The 19,121-nt window shown below is 39.4% G+C and overlaps 1 protein-coding gene across 5 annotated transcripts in view; it reads left to right on the top strand.

The window, feature by feature from the left end:
• SOCS7 (suppressor of cytokine signaling 7) overlaps nucleotides 1-18,467 on the top strand; it is a 28,130-nt gene extending 9,663 nt beyond the window's left edge. Inside the window, exons 4-10 of one of the 5 annotated variants that reach the window (XM_087892083.1) lie at nucleotides 1,064-1,168; nucleotides 1,345-1,475; nucleotides 2,097-2,265; nucleotides 2,512-2,640; nucleotides 5,903-6,038; nucleotides 6,946-7,102; nucleotides 18,380-18,467. In XM_087892083.1, the coding sequence (XP_087748209.1) occupies nucleotides 1,064-1,168; nucleotides 1,345-1,475; nucleotides 2,097-2,265; nucleotides 2,512-2,640; nucleotides 5,903-6,038; nucleotides 6,946-7,066 (791 nt within the window). In that variant the 3' untranslated portion in view covers nucleotides 7,067-7,102; nucleotides 18,380-18,467. Of the gene's footprint in view, nucleotides 1-1,063; nucleotides 1,169-1,344; nucleotides 1,476-2,096; nucleotides 2,266-2,511; nucleotides 2,641-5,902; nucleotides 6,039-6,945; nucleotides 9,709-18,379 lie in introns of those variants that run through there. The other 4 variants (XM_034415622.3, XM_034415621.3, XM_034415623.3 and 1 more) reach the window with 4 other exon arrangements.
• Nucleotides 18,468-19,121: the final 654 nt, after the last annotated feature.

A 19,121-nucleotide genomic window follows, 5' to 3' on the forward strand; every position in this document is an offset into this window, starting at 1 on the left:
TCTCCTTTTTTAAAAAAACAAATTATTTCAAAGCAGTAACTTCTATATATTCTCAGTTATATAACTATTCTGTTTTCTTTTTTCCTAGTCTCAAACCCACATTCAGAACTAAATTCCTCAGCTCCATAAATCATGTGAATTTGCATATTTTCTATAATTTTGTTTCTGCTAGCCATGGGAAATGTGGCATGGGAAGGACTCTTTTCCTTCCCTTTCTGAATGTTCGGCTCAGTACTCCCTTTGGTTTCTCAGATTCCGTCTAACCTTTTCTTTGTCTCTTTTTTTTAATCCGATGTAAGCAGTAAGAAGATCTACTCATTTATATCTTACAGTGGTTAATGCTGCGATAAAGTTATGTAAAGTGAATTATTTGTAATCTTGTGCTTCTGCCTTTAACAACCTTCATTTCTGAGCATTTGAAATCACCCAGGGAACATTATTTAGTTATATTGGAATAGACAATCTTTTATAACTAGAGGCATCAATAAAATTTGGTTTGCTCAGAGTTATAGAAGCAGTAGGTCTGGAATTACTCATTTAAAAAAAAAAACATTTAAGGTGTTTTAAGATAATGTAATGTAATATATTAATAATATAATATATTTATTATTATATAATATGATATATTTATTATATCATATAATAATGTATCATATAATAATATATATAATATACAATCATACAATCATATAATACTATTATATAATAATATAATAGTATAATATAATATTATTATATAATAATATAATACAATTCAAATACAATACATAATCTAATCTAATATCCAGAATAATTTTTTATCCTGCATATGTTGATAAATGAAAGTAGAAGCAGCACTGACAATATTTCTTTTTGAATTGTGGCATTTAACATAATAGTCGGCAACTAGGTATGAATAACTTCCATAAGTCTGTCTATGCATACAGTTTTATTGATGTTGAAGCCAGCAAAGATGGATGTTCAGATGCTCAGAGAAAGAGAGCCTATTATAAGCCTGTCTGTTGCTCTGTTGCTTTTCGTATCTTCTGGACTGCTTAACCTTTTTTTTTCTTGTGTTTCCGAGACGATATCAGTGGGACACTGCCTGCATCTGTCTTAGTGAATCCGATGGGGTCTTCATCGCTCCAGTCTTTTCCTCTGCCTCCACCGCCTCCACCACATGCCTCTGGTTAGTTTAGTTTGGCTCTTCAATTTTTCCTAAATTTCCACGGTAAATGTTGCCAGTTGTTGGGCTTTTAAATTGAATTGCTGAATTTGGGGACTCAAGATGGCATCCATTGAACAGAGCACCTAAAATAATTCCATGGAAATGTCAAAATAAATGCAATTTCTTTCCTTTTCCAGAGGCATTTCCCCGGATACTGCCAATCAGAGCATCCGAAGCGGTACATAGTCAATCTGCACAGCACCTTCAATGCCCCCTTTATCGGCCTGATTCAAGCAGTTTTGCAGCTAGCTTACGAGAGTTGGAAAAAGTAAGGCTTTTATTTATTTATTCAGTTAAAAGTGCTTAAGCTGCTTTTTTCCCCCCTGATGATGCTTGATCTTTTTGAACACAAAGAGGTAAAGCCAAGAGGATTGACAACTGAATGGATTTGCAGGATATGCCCTACTGGTATGCAAGATGAAAACTGGTTTGAATGGATAAACTACACTTGGCCCTGTGGTTTTGCTGTTTACTTTTTATTTTAGCTTAGTACAGTGTCAGTTTGCATATTCAATATAAATGAATGGGAGAGCGCATCAGGCAATGTTGGATCAATGAATCCTGTTTTATTAGAAAAATCTGTTCTGAAAATAGAATGCTGTGTTTCAAAATGTCAAAGATGATTGTTAGTTTTTTGTCATCTGGAAAGAAATGGACAGATGTTAATCTTCTGTCTTAAAGTAAGGGATTACCAGTTGCCATGCTGGCTTGAAATTCTGGCAGGTCAGCAACAGGTATCAGATTGGATAATTAGGCTATATTTTAGCATTCTGAGTATCTGGAATTGATTCTTTTAAAAAAATGCTCCAATGTTTGAATTTTTTTTTTTAAAAAAATGTTGGAATCAGATTCTCGGATAAATTATTGATTGCATATTTTCTTAAATCAGTGTGGATGGTACTGGGGCCCTATGAACTGGGAAGATGCCGAGATGAAGTTAAAAGGAAAGCCGGATGGATCGTTCCTGGTTCGTGACAGCTCTGATCCTCGCTACATTCTGAGCCTCAGCTTTCGATCACAGGGTATTACCCATCATACCAGAATGGAGCATTATCGAGGTGAGTGCAGCACTGGACACCAAATTAGGGTGGCTTCCAACTTATTTTGAAAGGGAAGGATTTGCCTAGGTTCATTCAATGAATTGTTGCGGAATGTGATTTTCTAAACCTGGATCTCTCAATGCCAGTATTGTGTCTGGTGGTTATCTTTTATTTAAGTAAGCTTGTGCAAAGCCAGTCTCCACAAACCATGCACTTCCACCCAGAAGCTACCTCGTTCCATACGCATCTTTCTTTTTGGCTCAGGAACCTTTAGTCTTTGGTGCCATCCGAAGTTTGAGGACCGTTGCCAGTCTGTGGTGGAGTTCATTAAACGTGCTATCATGCATTCCAAAAATGGAAAATTCCTTTATTTCCTGCGATCGAGAGTGCCAGGTAAGTGCATGCGTGCGTGCATGTGTCTTTGTGTATTATTGGAGCTGACTCAGGCAGCTCTTAGATATTCTTTTGTGGCATTTATTAATCAAGTTATAGAATGACCAGCAATTATTTTTAGCTTTTGTTGGAAAAAAATACCCCACTAACAGTAAAGTTATTCTGAAATCTCCAGCAGGAATTGGTCAGAATGCTGATTTCCAGAATAAATTATTACAGGCAACAATTAAGTAGATAGAATCGAATTGTAAAAGTTCGTCAGAGTGCTTGGAGATCTGGTGTATCCTATTCCTGAAGCTATTTTATCATTCCCATACATGCATTTCCATTGGACATTTTCAACTGGTCTGCTAGTTAAAATAATTTGGGAATGTGGAATTGTACAGTAACTCTTCTTCACTTGCTTCAAAGGCTGAAATATAAGCCAAGAATGAAGCACTTTTGGCCCTTCAATTGTTGGCTTACAGCTTTCATTCTCCTTGGCAATTGGCTACATTGCACTTGAGTGGAAATTCCCCCAAATAACAGTGAAGTAATCTACAACTTTTGACACAGAAATTATATGTGATTCATTGACCCAAAAGTATGTTCTTCCAATTCATCTATAAAAATTGGCATCATACACAACTCAGATTATTCAGTTAGAGAAAGGTGCACCAAGTAAACAAGTTTCACAATTGTAAAGAACTTGAATGTACAAGGGAAAATGAGCAAAAGTCAAATTCACTGAATCCCAACATTTTTTTTATATATTTAAGTTCTGGACTTAAAACAGTTCATTTAGTGATTGTTGGAAGTTACAATGGCACTGAAAAAAGTGACTTTTTTCACACTTATGACTGTTGCAGCATTCCCATGATCATGTGATTTATTGTATTTTTCAGAGTATAAGACGCACCGGAGTATAAGTACTACCTTTTTTGGTGAGGAAAAGAAAAAAAAGAGCAATTTTGCCTCGTTGCAGCCAACAGCAAACAGCCTGCTTTACTTTCAGTTTTGTTTTCAGCATAGCTTGATTAGCACAAGGGGGAAAAAAAATCTGCTCCAGCAATTTACCTCTTTGCAGCAAGCAGCAGGGCCCTGCGCAAAACATCTGAGAGCAAATCAGCTGAGAGTTGGGAGGCCAATCCAATCAACTTGTGCTAATTAGGCTATGCTGAAGCTGAAAGGAGCTGTTTTTTTCTTACTGTTTGCTTGCAAGGAGATAACTGCTGCGAGGCAGAGGCCAAAGGGTAGGGGCCAGTGGGTGGGCGGGGCTACATTCAGTGTATAAGACGCACCTAAATTTTCACCCCCTTTTAGGGGGGGGAAAGGTGCATCTTATACTCCGAAAAATACGGTACATTCAGATGCAGGACAACTTTATTTTATTTTATTTTATATTGGATTTCTATACCGCCCTTCTCCCTGAGGACTCAGGGCGGTGTACAGCCAGATTAAAAAACATGCAGAACAAATATTAAAAACAATTAAAAGATATATAAATTTGGCCCAATTAAAACTCATTTACCAATTAAAAACGTTTAAAACATTTAAAAACAGTTAAAAATTTCATCTTAAGCCAGCCCGGCTTGTTTAAATAAATGGGTTTTAAGGGCGCGACGGAAGGCACTGAGGTCTTGGATTCTCCTTATCTCTGGGGGGAGCTGATTCCAGAGGGTAGGTGCCCCCACAGAGAAGGCTCTCCCCCTGGGGGTCACCAGCCTACATTGTCTGGCTGATGGCACCCCGAGGAGGCCCTCTCTGTGGGAGCGCACGGGTCGATGGGAGGTCGTTGGTAGCAGCAGGCGGTCTCAAAGATAGCTAGGCCCTATGCCATGGAGTGCTTTAAAGGTGATAACCAACACCTTGAAGCGCACCCGGAAGACAACTGGGAGCCAGTGCAGCTCGCGCAGGACTGGTTCGTATTTGTGATGGTTGCAGTCTCCTGAGGTCATGTGACCATCTTTTGTAACCTACTGACAAGCAAAATCAATGGGAAAGACAAATGCACTTAACCTTGTTACTAATTTAACAACTGCAGTGATTTACTTAACAAATGTGGCAAGAAAGATCGTAAAATGGGACAAAACTCACTTAACAAATTTCTCACTTAGCAACATACATTCTGGGCTCAATTGTGGTTGTAAGTGAAGGACTACCTATATTTAAAAACCATAATGCTAATAATAACAACAACAATATGTCAGTAGCAACAGCAAATGCCACTTATGCAATGAGAAAGATGAAACAGTGGATTACCTTATTTATCAGTAGCTGCAGCAAAATTTCATAAATTTGGTTATCTACAATGTCATGATCAAGTTGTCAAAATCATACATTGGAAGTTTTGCTTGGATTCGAATACAGCAAAAATGACTGGGAACACCAAATTGACAAAAGTTCTTGAAAATGAACGGGTCAAGCTGTTGTGGGACTTTCGAATCCAAACAGACAGATATCTGGCCCACAGCACATCTGACATCACTATTGTGGAAAAGAAAAAAGTCTGTTTCATTGATATTGCAATACCAGGTGATGCGTGCATTGAAGAGAAACAGCTAGAAAAAATAACAAAATACCGCCATCTGTAAATTGAAGTTGAGCAATTGTGGAAGAAGAAATGATACCAGTAGTAATAGGAGCGGTTGGAGCAATACCCAAAGGGTTGCCTAGATACATGGAAATTTTGAATTTATTAGACCTGAATAGTCTGCCTTTGCAAAAAAAAAACCCACCTTACTCAGAATTGCCTATATACTTAGATGTTAACAGCTCTTAGGTCCTTGGTTAGGACTTGAACTGTTAAGTTTTTACCAGTCCCAGACTGTGAATCGAATTGAAGATTAAATCAATAATAACGATGAAGATGATGATGATGCAGGAAGCTCTCAATGCTAAGAGTCACTTGTTAAGATGGGGGGCATACAAATTGAATAAACTCAAGCCCTAATTATAGTAACTCATATTTAAATCTTACTTCTCTCTCCCATCCATATAGCATAATGGAGTTTTTCTCAGTGGGAGAAGCAACTTTGCCTTGTTATAGTAATGGAATCATCTGGCCTTTTACTTTTGGCCTTGTTTATTCTAGCCCTCAATAAGTATGGTACAGCCCAACATAAGGCTGTATGGAGTTAGGTCTCCACCAGAGGGCAGTACAGTGATCAATTTAGAGAGCAGCTGTTTTCTCTTACCCTGAGAAAACTGTTTCTCAATTGTTGCTGTTACATTTTCTTCTAACCTGATGTCCTGCCTATTTTTTTTTTTTTTTAATTTACAGGTCTCCCTCCAACTCCTGTCCAACTTCTCTATCCAGTCTCTAGGTTCAGCAGTGTCAAGTCCCTACAGCATCTCTGCCGGTTCCGGATAAGGCAACTGGTCCGCATCGATCACATTGCAGAACTTCCACTTCCCAAGTAGGTCCCCCTTTTGCTTTGTGCTCCTTTCAGATCCCGTTGGGTAAGCAATCGGATCTGTTGCTTTGTCCAACTCATGGTAAAATTAGTAGTGCCAGTCAGTTTGGCACCACATTAAAAAATACAATAGTTGTTTCTTTATATTAATGGAGAGGTTCTAGGGTGGTGTATGCATAGAACAGAAGTCTTCAAAAATCCTGTTCAGGTGTTGGAACAGACTCTTTTGACCTTGCTGTTCGGAAGTTGTTTCACTGTGAAACATTGTTAGAAATTTCACACCAGGGTTGAAACACCTTCAGAAAGGTTATGACAACAGTTAAGCAGGAGAAAGAGAGACAATAAGTTTCTCGAGGAAAGGGGACTAGGAATTAAAGAGGTCTGGCATCTGTATATGTTGCAAAAAGTTCAGGTATCTTTTTTAAAAAAAGTTTATTTCCTTTAAAATCTCCTTAGTCATAATTTCTCAAATGCTCATGTTAAAATGTAGAATGCAGTTGATCTTGGCCATTTTTATACACTCAAACATCCCTGCACAAACTTTTGTTAGATGAAGATCTGTAGACATAGGGAATGTTGCAAACTCAATTTTTTTAATTAGGACCGCCTAATTAAAAGAGAGAAAAAGAGATTCATCTGTCTATTTTGTTGCTTGTATCCTTACCATTTATATTGATATTGTTTCCTGATTACTTATTTGTACCCTATGACTATCATTAAGTGTTGTACCTTATGATTCTTGATGAACGTATCTTTTCTTTTATGTACACTGAGAGCCTATGCACCAAGACAAATTCCTTGTGTGTCCAATCACACTTGGCCAATAAAAAAAAAAATCTATTTGGAATGTCCATTCTGTTTTCTTGGCCCTCCAAAATTTACCGGCATCTCCTTCCCCTTCCCTGACCAGGCCTCTGATCGCATACATTCGCAAGTTCTACTACTATGACCCTCAAGAGGAAGTGTATCTCTCACTGAAGGAAGCCCAGCTGTTTTCCAAACAGAAACAAGAAGCAGATTCCTCTACGTAGTGAGAGTCCTTGTCTGTCATACTGCTGTCAATGATGGTAATATAGTGTTGTAAATTAGAAGATTCCTGTTTTTTTTCTCTCTCTCTCTGAATCTTAAAAGAGTTTTAGTTTGACTGTCCTTTCATATCCTGTACTGGAAGCTTTGCATATACTCTACATTTTTTTAAAAAAATAGTTTCAGCTGTATAGTTAAACACAGTTGTATACCAAGGTAGTCCTCAACTTAACAACTGACTTAATAATTGAGACCAGAATTTCCCTTGCTAAACAAGGCAGATGTTAAGTGAGTCATGCCTGATTTCACAACCTTTCTTAAGCAAATCACTGCAGTTGTTAAGTGAATCCAGCTTCACATTGACTTTGTTGGAAACCAGCGGGGAAGTTCGCAAATAGCGATCATACAACCCCAGGGTGCTTCAGTCCTTGTAAATACATGCTAATTGCCAAGGACTTAAATTTGGATCATGTGACTGTGGGAATGCAGCAACTGTTATAAGTGTGAGGATTGGTAGTAAAGTACTTTTTTGAGTGCTACTGTAACCTCGAACAGACATTAAACGAAAAGTTGTTGTTCGAGGACAACCTTAACATTAATAGTTGTTGTTCAAGGACAACCTATATTTGCTCATTTTCCATAATGGAAGCCTAGTCCTCTGCTTACCAAAAGTTTTTCTTGAATCAGTATAATGCAAACTTCCCTTGGTAACTTTGGATATGTTGAAAGGCTTATGATTATAAGAGCTAGAATGTGCATTTTGAATTTTAAAGCAAAGTGAATATTAGAATTCAAAACCAGTCTGCAAGTACCTATTATAAGTACAGACCACATCTAGCATTATAATTCAATCTTGGATATGCAAAAAGAAAGAAATGGTACATTTTTGTCCTTAACTATGTCTAAATTTATGGGGTGGGAGGAGGTTTTACCTTCCACCCATCTTTCTATTTCCCATCTCCAAATTAGGAAATGGGTCACCAGTATCCTGTAGCTGGGGAAGTTGCACTGGAAAAGACTCCTGGTGTTTCCTTTCTGGCTGTCTTGGGCCTCCGGAAAAGAGTCCCGGGCTTGAACAGAAGCACAACTGTGCACAGAAACGGGCACCATGACCCCACCTGGTTCCAAAAAGAAGTTGGAATCCACTGAAGCTGGACTGTAGGCTCCTGAAAGGATGAAGAATGTTATTTTTCTTGTCAAATTTCTATTTTTGGGGTGCTTTATTTTCTTTCCATGTTTTCCAACATGGGAAATTGTGAGCCAGTTTAACGTTTTTGTTTACCTTTTGGCATTTGGGGATGTGGAGGGTCAGATTGCCACCGTCTCCCAAGATTTTATGAGCAAAACCTGCTCCCGGTTCCAGTGTCTTTAAGAATGCTGCTTTTGTAAGAAGGTTCTGAACTCAAGATGCATTGAGTTCAAGCTGTATAAAATAGTTGCTTTGGGAGAGTTGAGCTTTTCTTTACTGGAGGTATGTCAGCTGAAGCTGGATGCCTGTCTGTCATGGGATTGCATTGTGGGTCCTGCAGTAAATTGGATTTCACATGTTCTCCCAGTTCCATTCCACCTTTGGAATTCTGGGAGGCCAGAATTTGGGTGGTTGGAACGGGAAAGTAAAGAAGAGCAAGCTGAAATACAACTTCTTGCTCACTTAAAAAAAGATGGGTAGCATTTGGGGGGGAGGGGCAGGGGGATGGGAAGGTACCAGAAAAAAAGTTTGATTAAGCAATGGAAAATTAGCCAGATTGGGGAAAAATTGCTTTTGCCTTCTGTTTGAATGCAAATGGGACACGGGTAGCAATGTGGATGGTTTCCACTGTAGGGGCCATCATCCATTGAAAATGGACAGATCTCTCCCACTTACTTTATTTTGCCTTTCTTTCCACTATTATTAACACTGGAATTCATCAACGCTGTTGTAGCTGTTGTAAAAGCATTGGTATATCCACTTTAGGCAGAAATGGTTAGCTGAAGTCAGTCCTGGTCTTACATGGGGCTTCAACCTATTGCCCTTCTCAAGAATGGAAAGCCAAGATAGCAAGAGCACTTAGGCTTAGATGAGCCAGTAAACAAGTTATGGATTATCAAATAAAAAGGTAGGCCTCTGGGATCTTCTTAATGTGAGGCAGTACATTTTGAAGCATTTTAGTCCTACATCTTACTTTGAGGTTGGGATGAAAAGCCAAGAGTAGAAATTCATGATCCTCACTTTTTCTCTAAGCCCAGAAAATCAGCTTTTGTAAGAAAGAATTGTGTGCAGGTTCCAAGTTCATTTTGAAGAGCAAGATTTGCCCCAGCAAAATTCAAACCGTCTCTCCATTATCGATATTTGCAACATCCACAAAATATACATTGCCCTCTTTAGCAATAGCACTTAGACTTACCGTATTTTTCGGTGTATAAGACGCACCGGAATATAAGACGCACCTTAATTTTGGGGGAGAAAAACAAGGAAAAAGCTATTTTACCTCTGCCTACCAGCATTTAAGGTGGCACCGCCCTCCTCTTCCTCCTGCAGGCGAGAGGTGCAGGGACTACTCGCTTTCCCCCAAAGAGACCCCTAGCATGCTCTGGGGGGAGGGACAGAGCACAGCCTGAGGAACAACCCTCCCTCTTCGGGACAGTGTTGGGGGGAGGGGAATCTGCCCAGCAGCTTTGGGGAACAAGGCGGGTGCCACGATTTGCGGCTGGTCACCCTTCTGGCCGCGCTGACTTCACTCCCCAGCAATGTGAGGAGCCGCCGCCGCCGCCGCTGCCTAACCCTCTCTGCGCCAAGCCAAGCTGAATGGGAGCCCCTAAAGGGAAACGTTCCTCCTTTCCAGCCATCGCTGCCCGGATTCCAAAATGCAAACCTCAAGAGTTGCGCTTCAGGTGGCGACCAGTTCCCCTGCAATGTGCAGCGGGGAACTAGGAAGTGCTTTGGATTCGGGGAGGAGATTGTAGCGCTGACATCTAAAAGTGTTTTTCTGCACATTGCAGAGCCGCGCGCCCCGTCCTCCTTCTCAGCAGACTCTTCTCTTTCCTCCTGGCCAGATCCACCACCTGAAACACGGTACACTTTTTTTTGTCTCTGCACACACACCATGCTTGGAATCAGGAAGGGGATCGCGGGTTCGGGCGGCAGACCTGCGATCCCCTTCCCGATTCCAAACATGGGGTATGTGCAGAGACAAAAAAAAGTGTACCGTGTTTCAGGCGGTGGATCTGGCCAGGAAGAAAAAGAAGAGTCTGCTGAGAAGGAGGACGGGGCGCGCGGCTCTGCAATGTGCAGAAAAACACTTTTAGGCGACAGCGCTACAATCTCCTCCCCGAATCCAAAGCACTTCCCAGTTCCTCGCTGCACATTGCAGGGGAACTGGCCGCCACCTGAAGCGCGACTCTTGAGGTTTGCATTTTGGAATCCGGGCAGCGACGACTGGAAAGGAGGAATGTTTCCCTTTAGGGGCTCCCATTCAGCTCAGCTTGGCTCCTGGGTGCAGAGAGGGTTAGGCAGCGGCGGCGGCTCCTCACATTGCTGGGGAGTGAAGTCAGCGTGGCCAGAGGGGTGACCAGTCGCAAATCGTGGCACCTGCCTTGTTCCCCAAAGCTGCTGGACAGATTCCCCCCCCCTCCACTATCCTGAAGAGGGAGGGTTGTTCCTCAGGCTGTGCCCCGACCCAGATCCCTGCCGCCTGGAATTGGCTGAAAATGACCGCAGGGTGGGGCCGGTGGGCGGGCATGGCTACATTCGGCGTATAAGACGCACCCAGATTTTCACCCCCTTTTTGGGAGTAAAAAGGTGTGTCTTATACACCGAAAAATACGGTACATACCGCTTCATAGTGCTTTTACAGCCCTCTCTAAGCGGTTTACAGAGTCGGCATATTGCCATTCCACAATCTGGGTCCTCACTTTACCCACCTCGGAAGGATGGAAGGCTGAGTCAAACTTGAGCCTGGTGAGATTTGAACTGCCAAACTGCAGCTAGCAGTCAGCTGAAGTAGCCTGCAGTACTGCACTCTAACCACTGCGCCACCTTGGCCTCTTTATATGTGATAAGTCTCTTGCATATGTAGTTTAAGGTACTTGATGTAAATTTCTTGCTGACATTTTTGGAAGCTGTGGTAACTTAATAATTTATTATAATTTATTTATTGTTGTTAGGTTGAAAAGCTTGTTTCCTATTCTCGAACTAATTTGTCTTGGATTCAGCCTCTATTCCCTGAAATTTGAAGTTTTGCATCTTGCTTAGGGCGGATGATAGAGTTTTGTAGCCATCAAATCTTTAGAATCTTTAAACGCAGGAAGTTTATAGTAAACAGCTAATAAGTTGTTATTTAGAACCAAGTCTTGGAAAAAGCATGATTGTATCTATTAGACAGATTTTAGAGGAAGCTACATCTCTCTTCCTCCCATTGCAACATTTGTGCTTCAAGACAGATTCCAGAAATTGTTTCTGATTATTTGTGCAGCACTTCTTCCCTTTATCCCCTCAGTTGTTCTTTTCCTGATTTTGTTCTGAACCTTTTCTTAATTGTTGCTACGTTTACTGACTGACATCCACTAAGCTGCATCCTAAACCCAAAGAAACTTTGATTCTTATTGCCCAATTTTTAAGTTTATGAAATAAGTCGATTGAAGAGGCCATGATCCATTGGAGTGCTTTCCTGAATATTCATTGCCTCACCACAGGCTCCCACAGCAGCCGTGATACTTCTGCTACAGGTGAACCTATGAAGTTTTTGGATATAGTAATAGAACAAGCTGCATTCTTGAAGGTCCTTCTGGTACACTGGAAGAAAACGTATTTCTCTTGTTCCTTCTGCCTCCATTTTGGAACAAATGGCTATACAGGTAGTCCTTGATTTATAACAGTTCATTTAGTGACCAAAGTTACAATGGCATTGAAAAAAATGACTTATGACCATTTTTCACATTTTTGACCTTTGTAGCATCCTCATGACTGTGTGTTCAAAATTCAGGTGCTTACTCATAGTTATGATGGTTGCCATGTCCCAAGGACATCTGATTTATTTTTTGCAGCCTTTTGCCAAGCAAAGTCAATGGGGAAGCCAGGTTAATTTAACATCCGTGTTGCTAATTTATCAACTGTGATGATTCACTTAACAACAGTGGCAAAAAAGGTCATAAAATGAGGCAAAAGTCATTTAACAAATGTCTCACTTATCAAAATAAATTTTGGGCTCAATTGTGATCGTAAATCAAGGACTACCTGTAGTGATTTTGAGACTGTATCAAATTAGCATCAAAGAAAAGCATACTTGAAAAGACTTGTTACTTGAAGTTAAAAAATTCCAGGTAGTATTGAGTCTTAAACCAGGAAGGCAGCTTCTCATCCTCCTAAAAGCCTCTTCCTGGGTGAACATTTTCAAATGAAATGATACACTGCAAATGTAACAATATACTGAAAATTTCTGTGAATTCTCATGCCTTAGAATATATGACTGCAAGGGAGTGTTTAAAGGTGCTGGATTTTAGTTGTGGGAAAACAAGCAAAAGAGAGTCAAGATGTTGCTGCTACCCACATAAAACTTTCTGGCTCCTCAGATAAAAGATGAGCTATTCCCATAGTTACAGCTTAATTGTAAACATAGTTTCTCTCTTGCTTAAAATGACATAGATATTGATGTGTGGTGGGTGGACTTGGAGATTTCTTTTTCCTCATGTTTGGTTCAGGTAAAAGAGTTGAGATCAAAAGTCCTAAAGTCTGCACTTGCTTTGATGGTGGGGAAATGTTTCTTAAAATCTGGTTCAGACATGCACAAATCACATGCTGGTGATGGGTGCTCACTTTCTGTTGCTGACTATCTGCCATTTTGTTGAACTGAACTTCTCTGAGATTGTGTTACTGACTACTGAGTAGCAAAGGCCAATCATGTGTAAATAACTCCTAAAGGGCCATTTTGGCTTTCTTTGGCCATTGTTACATCCATGTTAGGTCTGGTGTAATGTTTTTCTGTGGGAAAAAAATCTTTGTCTCTTTTTTTAAATACCTCCCCTATGGAAGCTATTTGAATTTCATTCTGTTTGAAAGGTGTGAATGACTGGATGAATGTTAACACCAAGAGAATTAAATCCTGCACTGTAGTCTTTTGGATTATCTGCCTTTGAACCTTTGCTTGGGCATTTTCTGATGTAACACATGATACTACATCAGTACAATGGTCATACAAAAGATGGAAGGACTACTAACCAAGAATGAATTGGTAACATTTGAAATCATACCTAGTTTTATGGGATATTTTTTCTTAAATATATTATTTTCAAGTGGGACCTAAGGCTTTCTCAACAGATTATTTCCTTTCCTTTCCTTTCCTTTCCTTTCCTTTCCTTTCCTTTCCTTTCCTTTCCTTTCCTTTCCTTTCCTTTCCTTTCCTTTCCTTTCCTTTCCTTTCCTGACCTTTTCTTTTTTTCCCCCTTCTTTTTCAAATCATGGCACAAATAATATTCCTTCCCTGAAAAGTGATAAAAATAAATTAATTCAAGTTGCCTTCATTATTTAAATTTTACATTACCAAAGGAGTTTTTAAAAAGGATCTCTGCATCATGCAGAGTGAAAATAAATTGTGACACTGTTTGCCCTGGGTGAGAGATGCAGTCTTTTGTATGAATAAGGATGCACAATGCAAACGTAGTTAAATATTGAGCTTGAAATATTTCTGTTCTTCAAAAGTGCTTCTTTATTTTTGTCCCTTTAAAATAGCCTTGTTAGATCTCTTTCTGTTTTGTTTCCTGGATGGGAAGGTGAAAGAATGGTGAATGACCTGCTGAACAGTACACTGGTTCATACATTGCACTAAGCCATGTTTCGTTTAACTATATACTTCGATGAGCAAGCCATAACTGGCTCTATTCATGCATTATATCAAGCCATAAACCAGGGTTGACAAATATTATTGGCTTTTCCCCCCTAAGATGCTAAACTGAAATGGAAAGAATCCACATTATGGCTTAGTATTAGGAGTGATCCCTGTTTATAAATCTGTGGTAGATTCAACCATAGATGATAGTCCAGCTCCCAACTGCCCTCCATATTATGTTTCTGGTCAATGAAATGATTTTCTCTCCTGAAATGAAGTAAGGGCCTACTTGTGGGAGTTAGACTACAAGATATATGAAATGTATTATTTTTTTTGCAGACTTCAAACTGAAACTGCTTTATTTAGCTTCACATCTGCAATGAATGTACTCCATTGTTATTTACCTGTTTATATAAACAGATGTTATGGTTTATTAAATATTTATATAATGATTGGAATACACAAAGACCCAGGTTTATCAGTCCTCTTGGCTGGTAACTATTGATTAACTAATTCCATTTGGAAGTGATTCAGGACTTAAATCAGCCTTCCCTGATTAGATCAGCTTGAGGAGTTCATTCCATTTCAAATTATTCCATTTGGGGATGATAGTAATCTCCTAGGAGGCACCAGATTAGAGAGGGCTGATCTAATAAATAAATAAATGGAGTAGAGATGTTGCAGATTCACTAATAGAAGTTCTATGTCATTTGTTCTATTTTGAGAGAATAAACATTTTACAAATAGTCTTTGGGCTCTATGGATATTAGAGTACATCATAATTAATAAGGTTGTATGACACTCATACAAAAGCATGTCATGTAGTAATGTCAATTACAGGGACCAATCCTTACAGTTTTTCTATGACCTAAAATAAAAGTGCTCATAAAACTGCCAACACAAATCAGTGAACTGATTTAAAACACAAAACTTAATGTGCCGCAGCAACAACATACAAAAAGCTGGCGGTATATGCACTCAAGTTCAGTGTGACTCTAAATCTTGCTTATAACTCCCAACAAAGTTCATTTCACAAAGTACAATTTCACTGCATTGTAAGATGTTTCCTGATTCTGTTTTGATCCAATTTGCCTTTTTGTATGCATGTGTTTAATTTATTAAAATATTGCTGTAATTTATTTTCAGAATTGCATAACATAAATGGAATCCAGACTTGCAAGACAATTTTAAAAACTTGGGTCTGGGGAAAAGAAAAAAAAAAGATGCTTTATAAAAATAAATGCACTTTGGTGTGTTCTAAGACATGTTTAAGAAAGGGGAAGGCTGTTTTTGTGGACTGGGTTCCGATTGATCTTGTCTGTATATATTGTATCAATAGGCACATTTTTGTTCCTTATTTGGAAGCATTGCTGCAGAGTCCTGTCTGGAAAATGGATGTATTGAATTATTTTGCCTCAATTTCCTCCCTCCTTTTGGGATAAATTTTGTCAACCATGGGATGGAATTTTGCCCTGTTTGTATCTCATTCTATTGTGGGTTGATTTTTTTTTTGTTCCTTTTGGCCTATGGGTGTCTGTTTCACAGGGTTGGTGGGGAGTGGATTTTGAAATAAAACACTTAAATTATCCCATATGTGCTCTGTCTTGTTTTTGCCATTGAGATTTCTGGCAGCTCAATCGACATTTGTTTATAATACCTGGCAGCTTGATACGTTGGATGCAATAGACAACCTCTGGCTGTCCTGACATTGCTGGACTACAATTCCCAGCATTCCCTTTCATTATCTATGCCTTTCATACCAGTGAGAGCTTCACCTAACACATAGGTGAAGGTCTCCTACTTCGAAGGCATTTCTGACATTCTGTAATTGCTGTGTTTGTCAAACCTCCGGTCAAGCACAAACCTACCCAACTCTAATGCGCTTTCATCTCTTCATATTTGTATGCCATATTTTCTCAAAATGTCTGCCTTTCCACTTTGAAGGGAAAGGCTTCGGGCATCTGGAAACATTTCTACAAGCTTGCTTTGATAGCCAGCTAAGATTCCCGGCACTGAGAACATTCATGGATCCCAGTTTTTCGAGAGGCATACACCTCTGGAATGTACAGATAAACCTTACTTAATGACTGTCCTGTTTAGCAACAGTTCAAAGGTAGAATGGTACTGAGAATGTAATTGACCGATCCTCATGTTTACGATGATTCACCGTCTCTATAGTGATGTGATCAACATTTAGCATTTTGCAATTGGCAGGTGTTTACGATGGTTATAGTTGCCCATATCATGATTGCCATTTGTGCACTTCACAGCAGGCTTCTGACGAGCAAAGTCAATGGGGAAGGCAATAGTAAAATCACAAGTTTCTGTCATGTGATGACTTCCTTAATGACCAGCGGTGACTTGCTTAACAAGCAAATGGAAAATGATCTCATAAGTGCTGTGATCACATGTTTTGTTTAGAAACTATCTCTTGGTGACTCCCAATTAAAACTAGTAATTCTAACCCTATTGTGTTTCCCCGAAAATAAGACCCTGTCTTATAATTTTTTTGAACCCTGAAATAAGCGCTTGGCCTTATTGCCAGGTGCTCAAAAGCCCGATTGGGCTTATTATCAGGGGATGTCTTATTTTGAGGGAAACAGGTATTAGCATATTCCTTAAAATGCTAAAGCCAAATGTTGAAGTCAACATCAAATGTGAGGGAATCTGAGATTTTTTTAAAAATGGACAAAACATACAAATAATCTATACATCTAGAATCTATGAAATTCTTAAAAACTCTAACAGAATTCAATAAATAGCATCTATATATATCTGTTAAATAGATGAGTGCGATGAATCTCGAATCACCAATGTGGGATTCTTATTTTTCTTTAAATATGGTTATTTCTATTATGCAATATTCTCTCTTTTAAATTAACATTTTGGTATACTAGAAAATAGCCTGGATTTCCCTAATCAAGCATCTTCCAATGTACTCCAGCTGGGAAACCAATTCATTTGAAAGACGAAGCTTGGGTTAGTTCTTGTTAGCCCTTAAAATGGTTCAAAAAATATAAAAACATAATGCCAAAGATGCTTCATGAAAACATTTTTAAAGGTTTAAAACATGCATTTTTTGGAGTTTCAAATAGTAAAATAAGGAGTTGAACAGGAGGAATAATCATTTAGACAGGGGTGTCCAGCCTTGACAACTTTTAAGACTTTTGGACTTTGATTCTCTCTCTGGCTGGCTGGGGAATTCTGGGAGTTGATCCACAAGTCTTAAAAGTTGTCAAGGTTGAATCCTCCCCCAAGGTTTAGACTTGTCACCTTTTTCTCTCCACTGTTTCTCTATGTATTTTTTTTTCACCCATAGTCTGACTTCTTTAGGATTCTGCTTCCAACTAGTCAACTTTACATAAGAAGGAGTTGCCAGGATTCCAGTCTACTTTGGAACCCAAAGGTGCCACCTTCAATCTGGACTAGAAAAGCTGCCTGAAGTCCAGAAAATCAGTGTTTACCATCTCAGCAGTATTTAGAAGATCAATCAATAAAAGCTGATTTTAGCATTTCTAAGGAAGAACAATGACCTGTCATAAATTGTACAGGGTGGCTGTACTAGCACAAAAGCAATAGAATGACACCTCTTCCATTGGAGGAAGATAAATCTATTGTGAATAACTTTTCTCTGCTTTCCCTCTGACAATTGGCTCTTAACAATTTTCCAGGTTTTTCTGGAAAACAATACACAATTATATTGCTGTAGAGCAAAGCAAAACTCTATATGCTATATACAACACAATACCTAATACTGAGATACATATATGCAATTTTGGCAAGTGTTTTCTATAGCAGTTTATAGAAAACTGCAGTCTATTTATTGGATTTTTTTTTTCAGTAGAGATGTCCATCCAAAAACAAAATTATTTGAAGGAAGATAATTTTTTGGAAATCCAAGGACTAACAACAAAGGAAGCAGCTTTCAAAAAGTGAATCTTGCTGAATTATTTATTCTTCTAGTGTTATAATCACAAGGCTAGTTTTCTTGCCAGGATAGCATTATATGATTTAAACCAGGGGTCACCAACCTTTCGGATCTCAGGGACCACTAAATTTATCATTTTAAATCCCGTGGACCACTAATATGATTTTTTTAAAAAAAAGGTAAATAGAATTTAGTGCAATCTAAAAAAAATGCAAATAATTTTTTTTGCAGACCATCAAAATTTTCTCACGGATCATCAGTGGTCCATGGACCACTGGTTGGTGACCAGTGATTTAAACAACCTATCTATAAATGATCCCTTATTTGTTTTCTGTGTTACATTCCTTCATCTTGCAACTGAGTAGCACATTTTTTGAGTTGGTTTGCCTCTTTTCTCAAAGATCTGTGGCAATCAGCATCAATAGAGAATGAGAGATCCAATCCACAGCTGCTCTTTTGTGGCATGTTGCAGGGCTCAGTAATTTCTCCACTCCTTTTTAACATTTACATGAAGCCACTGAGTGAGATCATCTGCCACCATGGGATGAGGTGCTATCAATACCCTGATCGTACTTCAATTTACATTTCAGTTCTGGGTGATCCGAGTGATGTTTTAATTGCCCCCTTGTGGAGTCTGGAGACTATGGGGGTCTGGATGAGAGACAACAGACTGAATTCTGGTAAGATCAAGTGTCTTCGAGTACACGGTGCTCCTGGTTCTGAGGCTGTATTATCATTAGTTCTGGATGGGGTTGCACTATGTCAGACAGACCCACTGCACAACATGGGGTTTTACTGGCCTTGCGACTCCTGCTCAATGAACATGAGGCAGGTGGTGGCTAGGAGAATCTCTGAGCAACTTCATGTTGTGTGCCAGTTGTGGCCTTTCCTGGATTGGGAGTCCCTGCACCAACTCACTCAAGCCCTAATGATCTCAAAGTTGGACTATTGTAACACATTTTACATAGGGCATTTTGGCAGCTTCCACTGGTACAGAATGCAGATATGTGGGCAGTTCTTGGGGCCCTAAGGTAGTCCGTGTTACACCACTGTTCTGTGAGCTGCCCTGATTGCCAGTTTGTGAATTCAAGGTGTTGACTATCATGTTTAAAGCCTTCCATGGCATGGGTCCAGGTTATATGAGAAAACATTTCATCCCAATGGGATTTGTTTGCCCCACCCACACTGACAAAAGGTGTTTGCTGCGGACCTTGTCAGTCAAGGAATTCCAGCTGGCAGGTCCAGGAGAAGAGCCTTTTCTACCATTGTGAACTTCAGTGGTGGAATTCTGCCAGTTTAACAACTGGTTTAGTGAACGCACTCTTTGTGCGC

This window comes from Pantherophis guttatus, chromosome 4, assembly GCF_059756535.1.
Source record: "Pantherophis guttatus breed Tessera chromosome 4, ASM5975653v1, whole genome shotgun sequence".
Lineage (NCBI taxonomy): Eukaryota > Metazoa > Chordata > Lepidosauria > Squamata > Colubridae > Pantherophis > Pantherophis guttatus.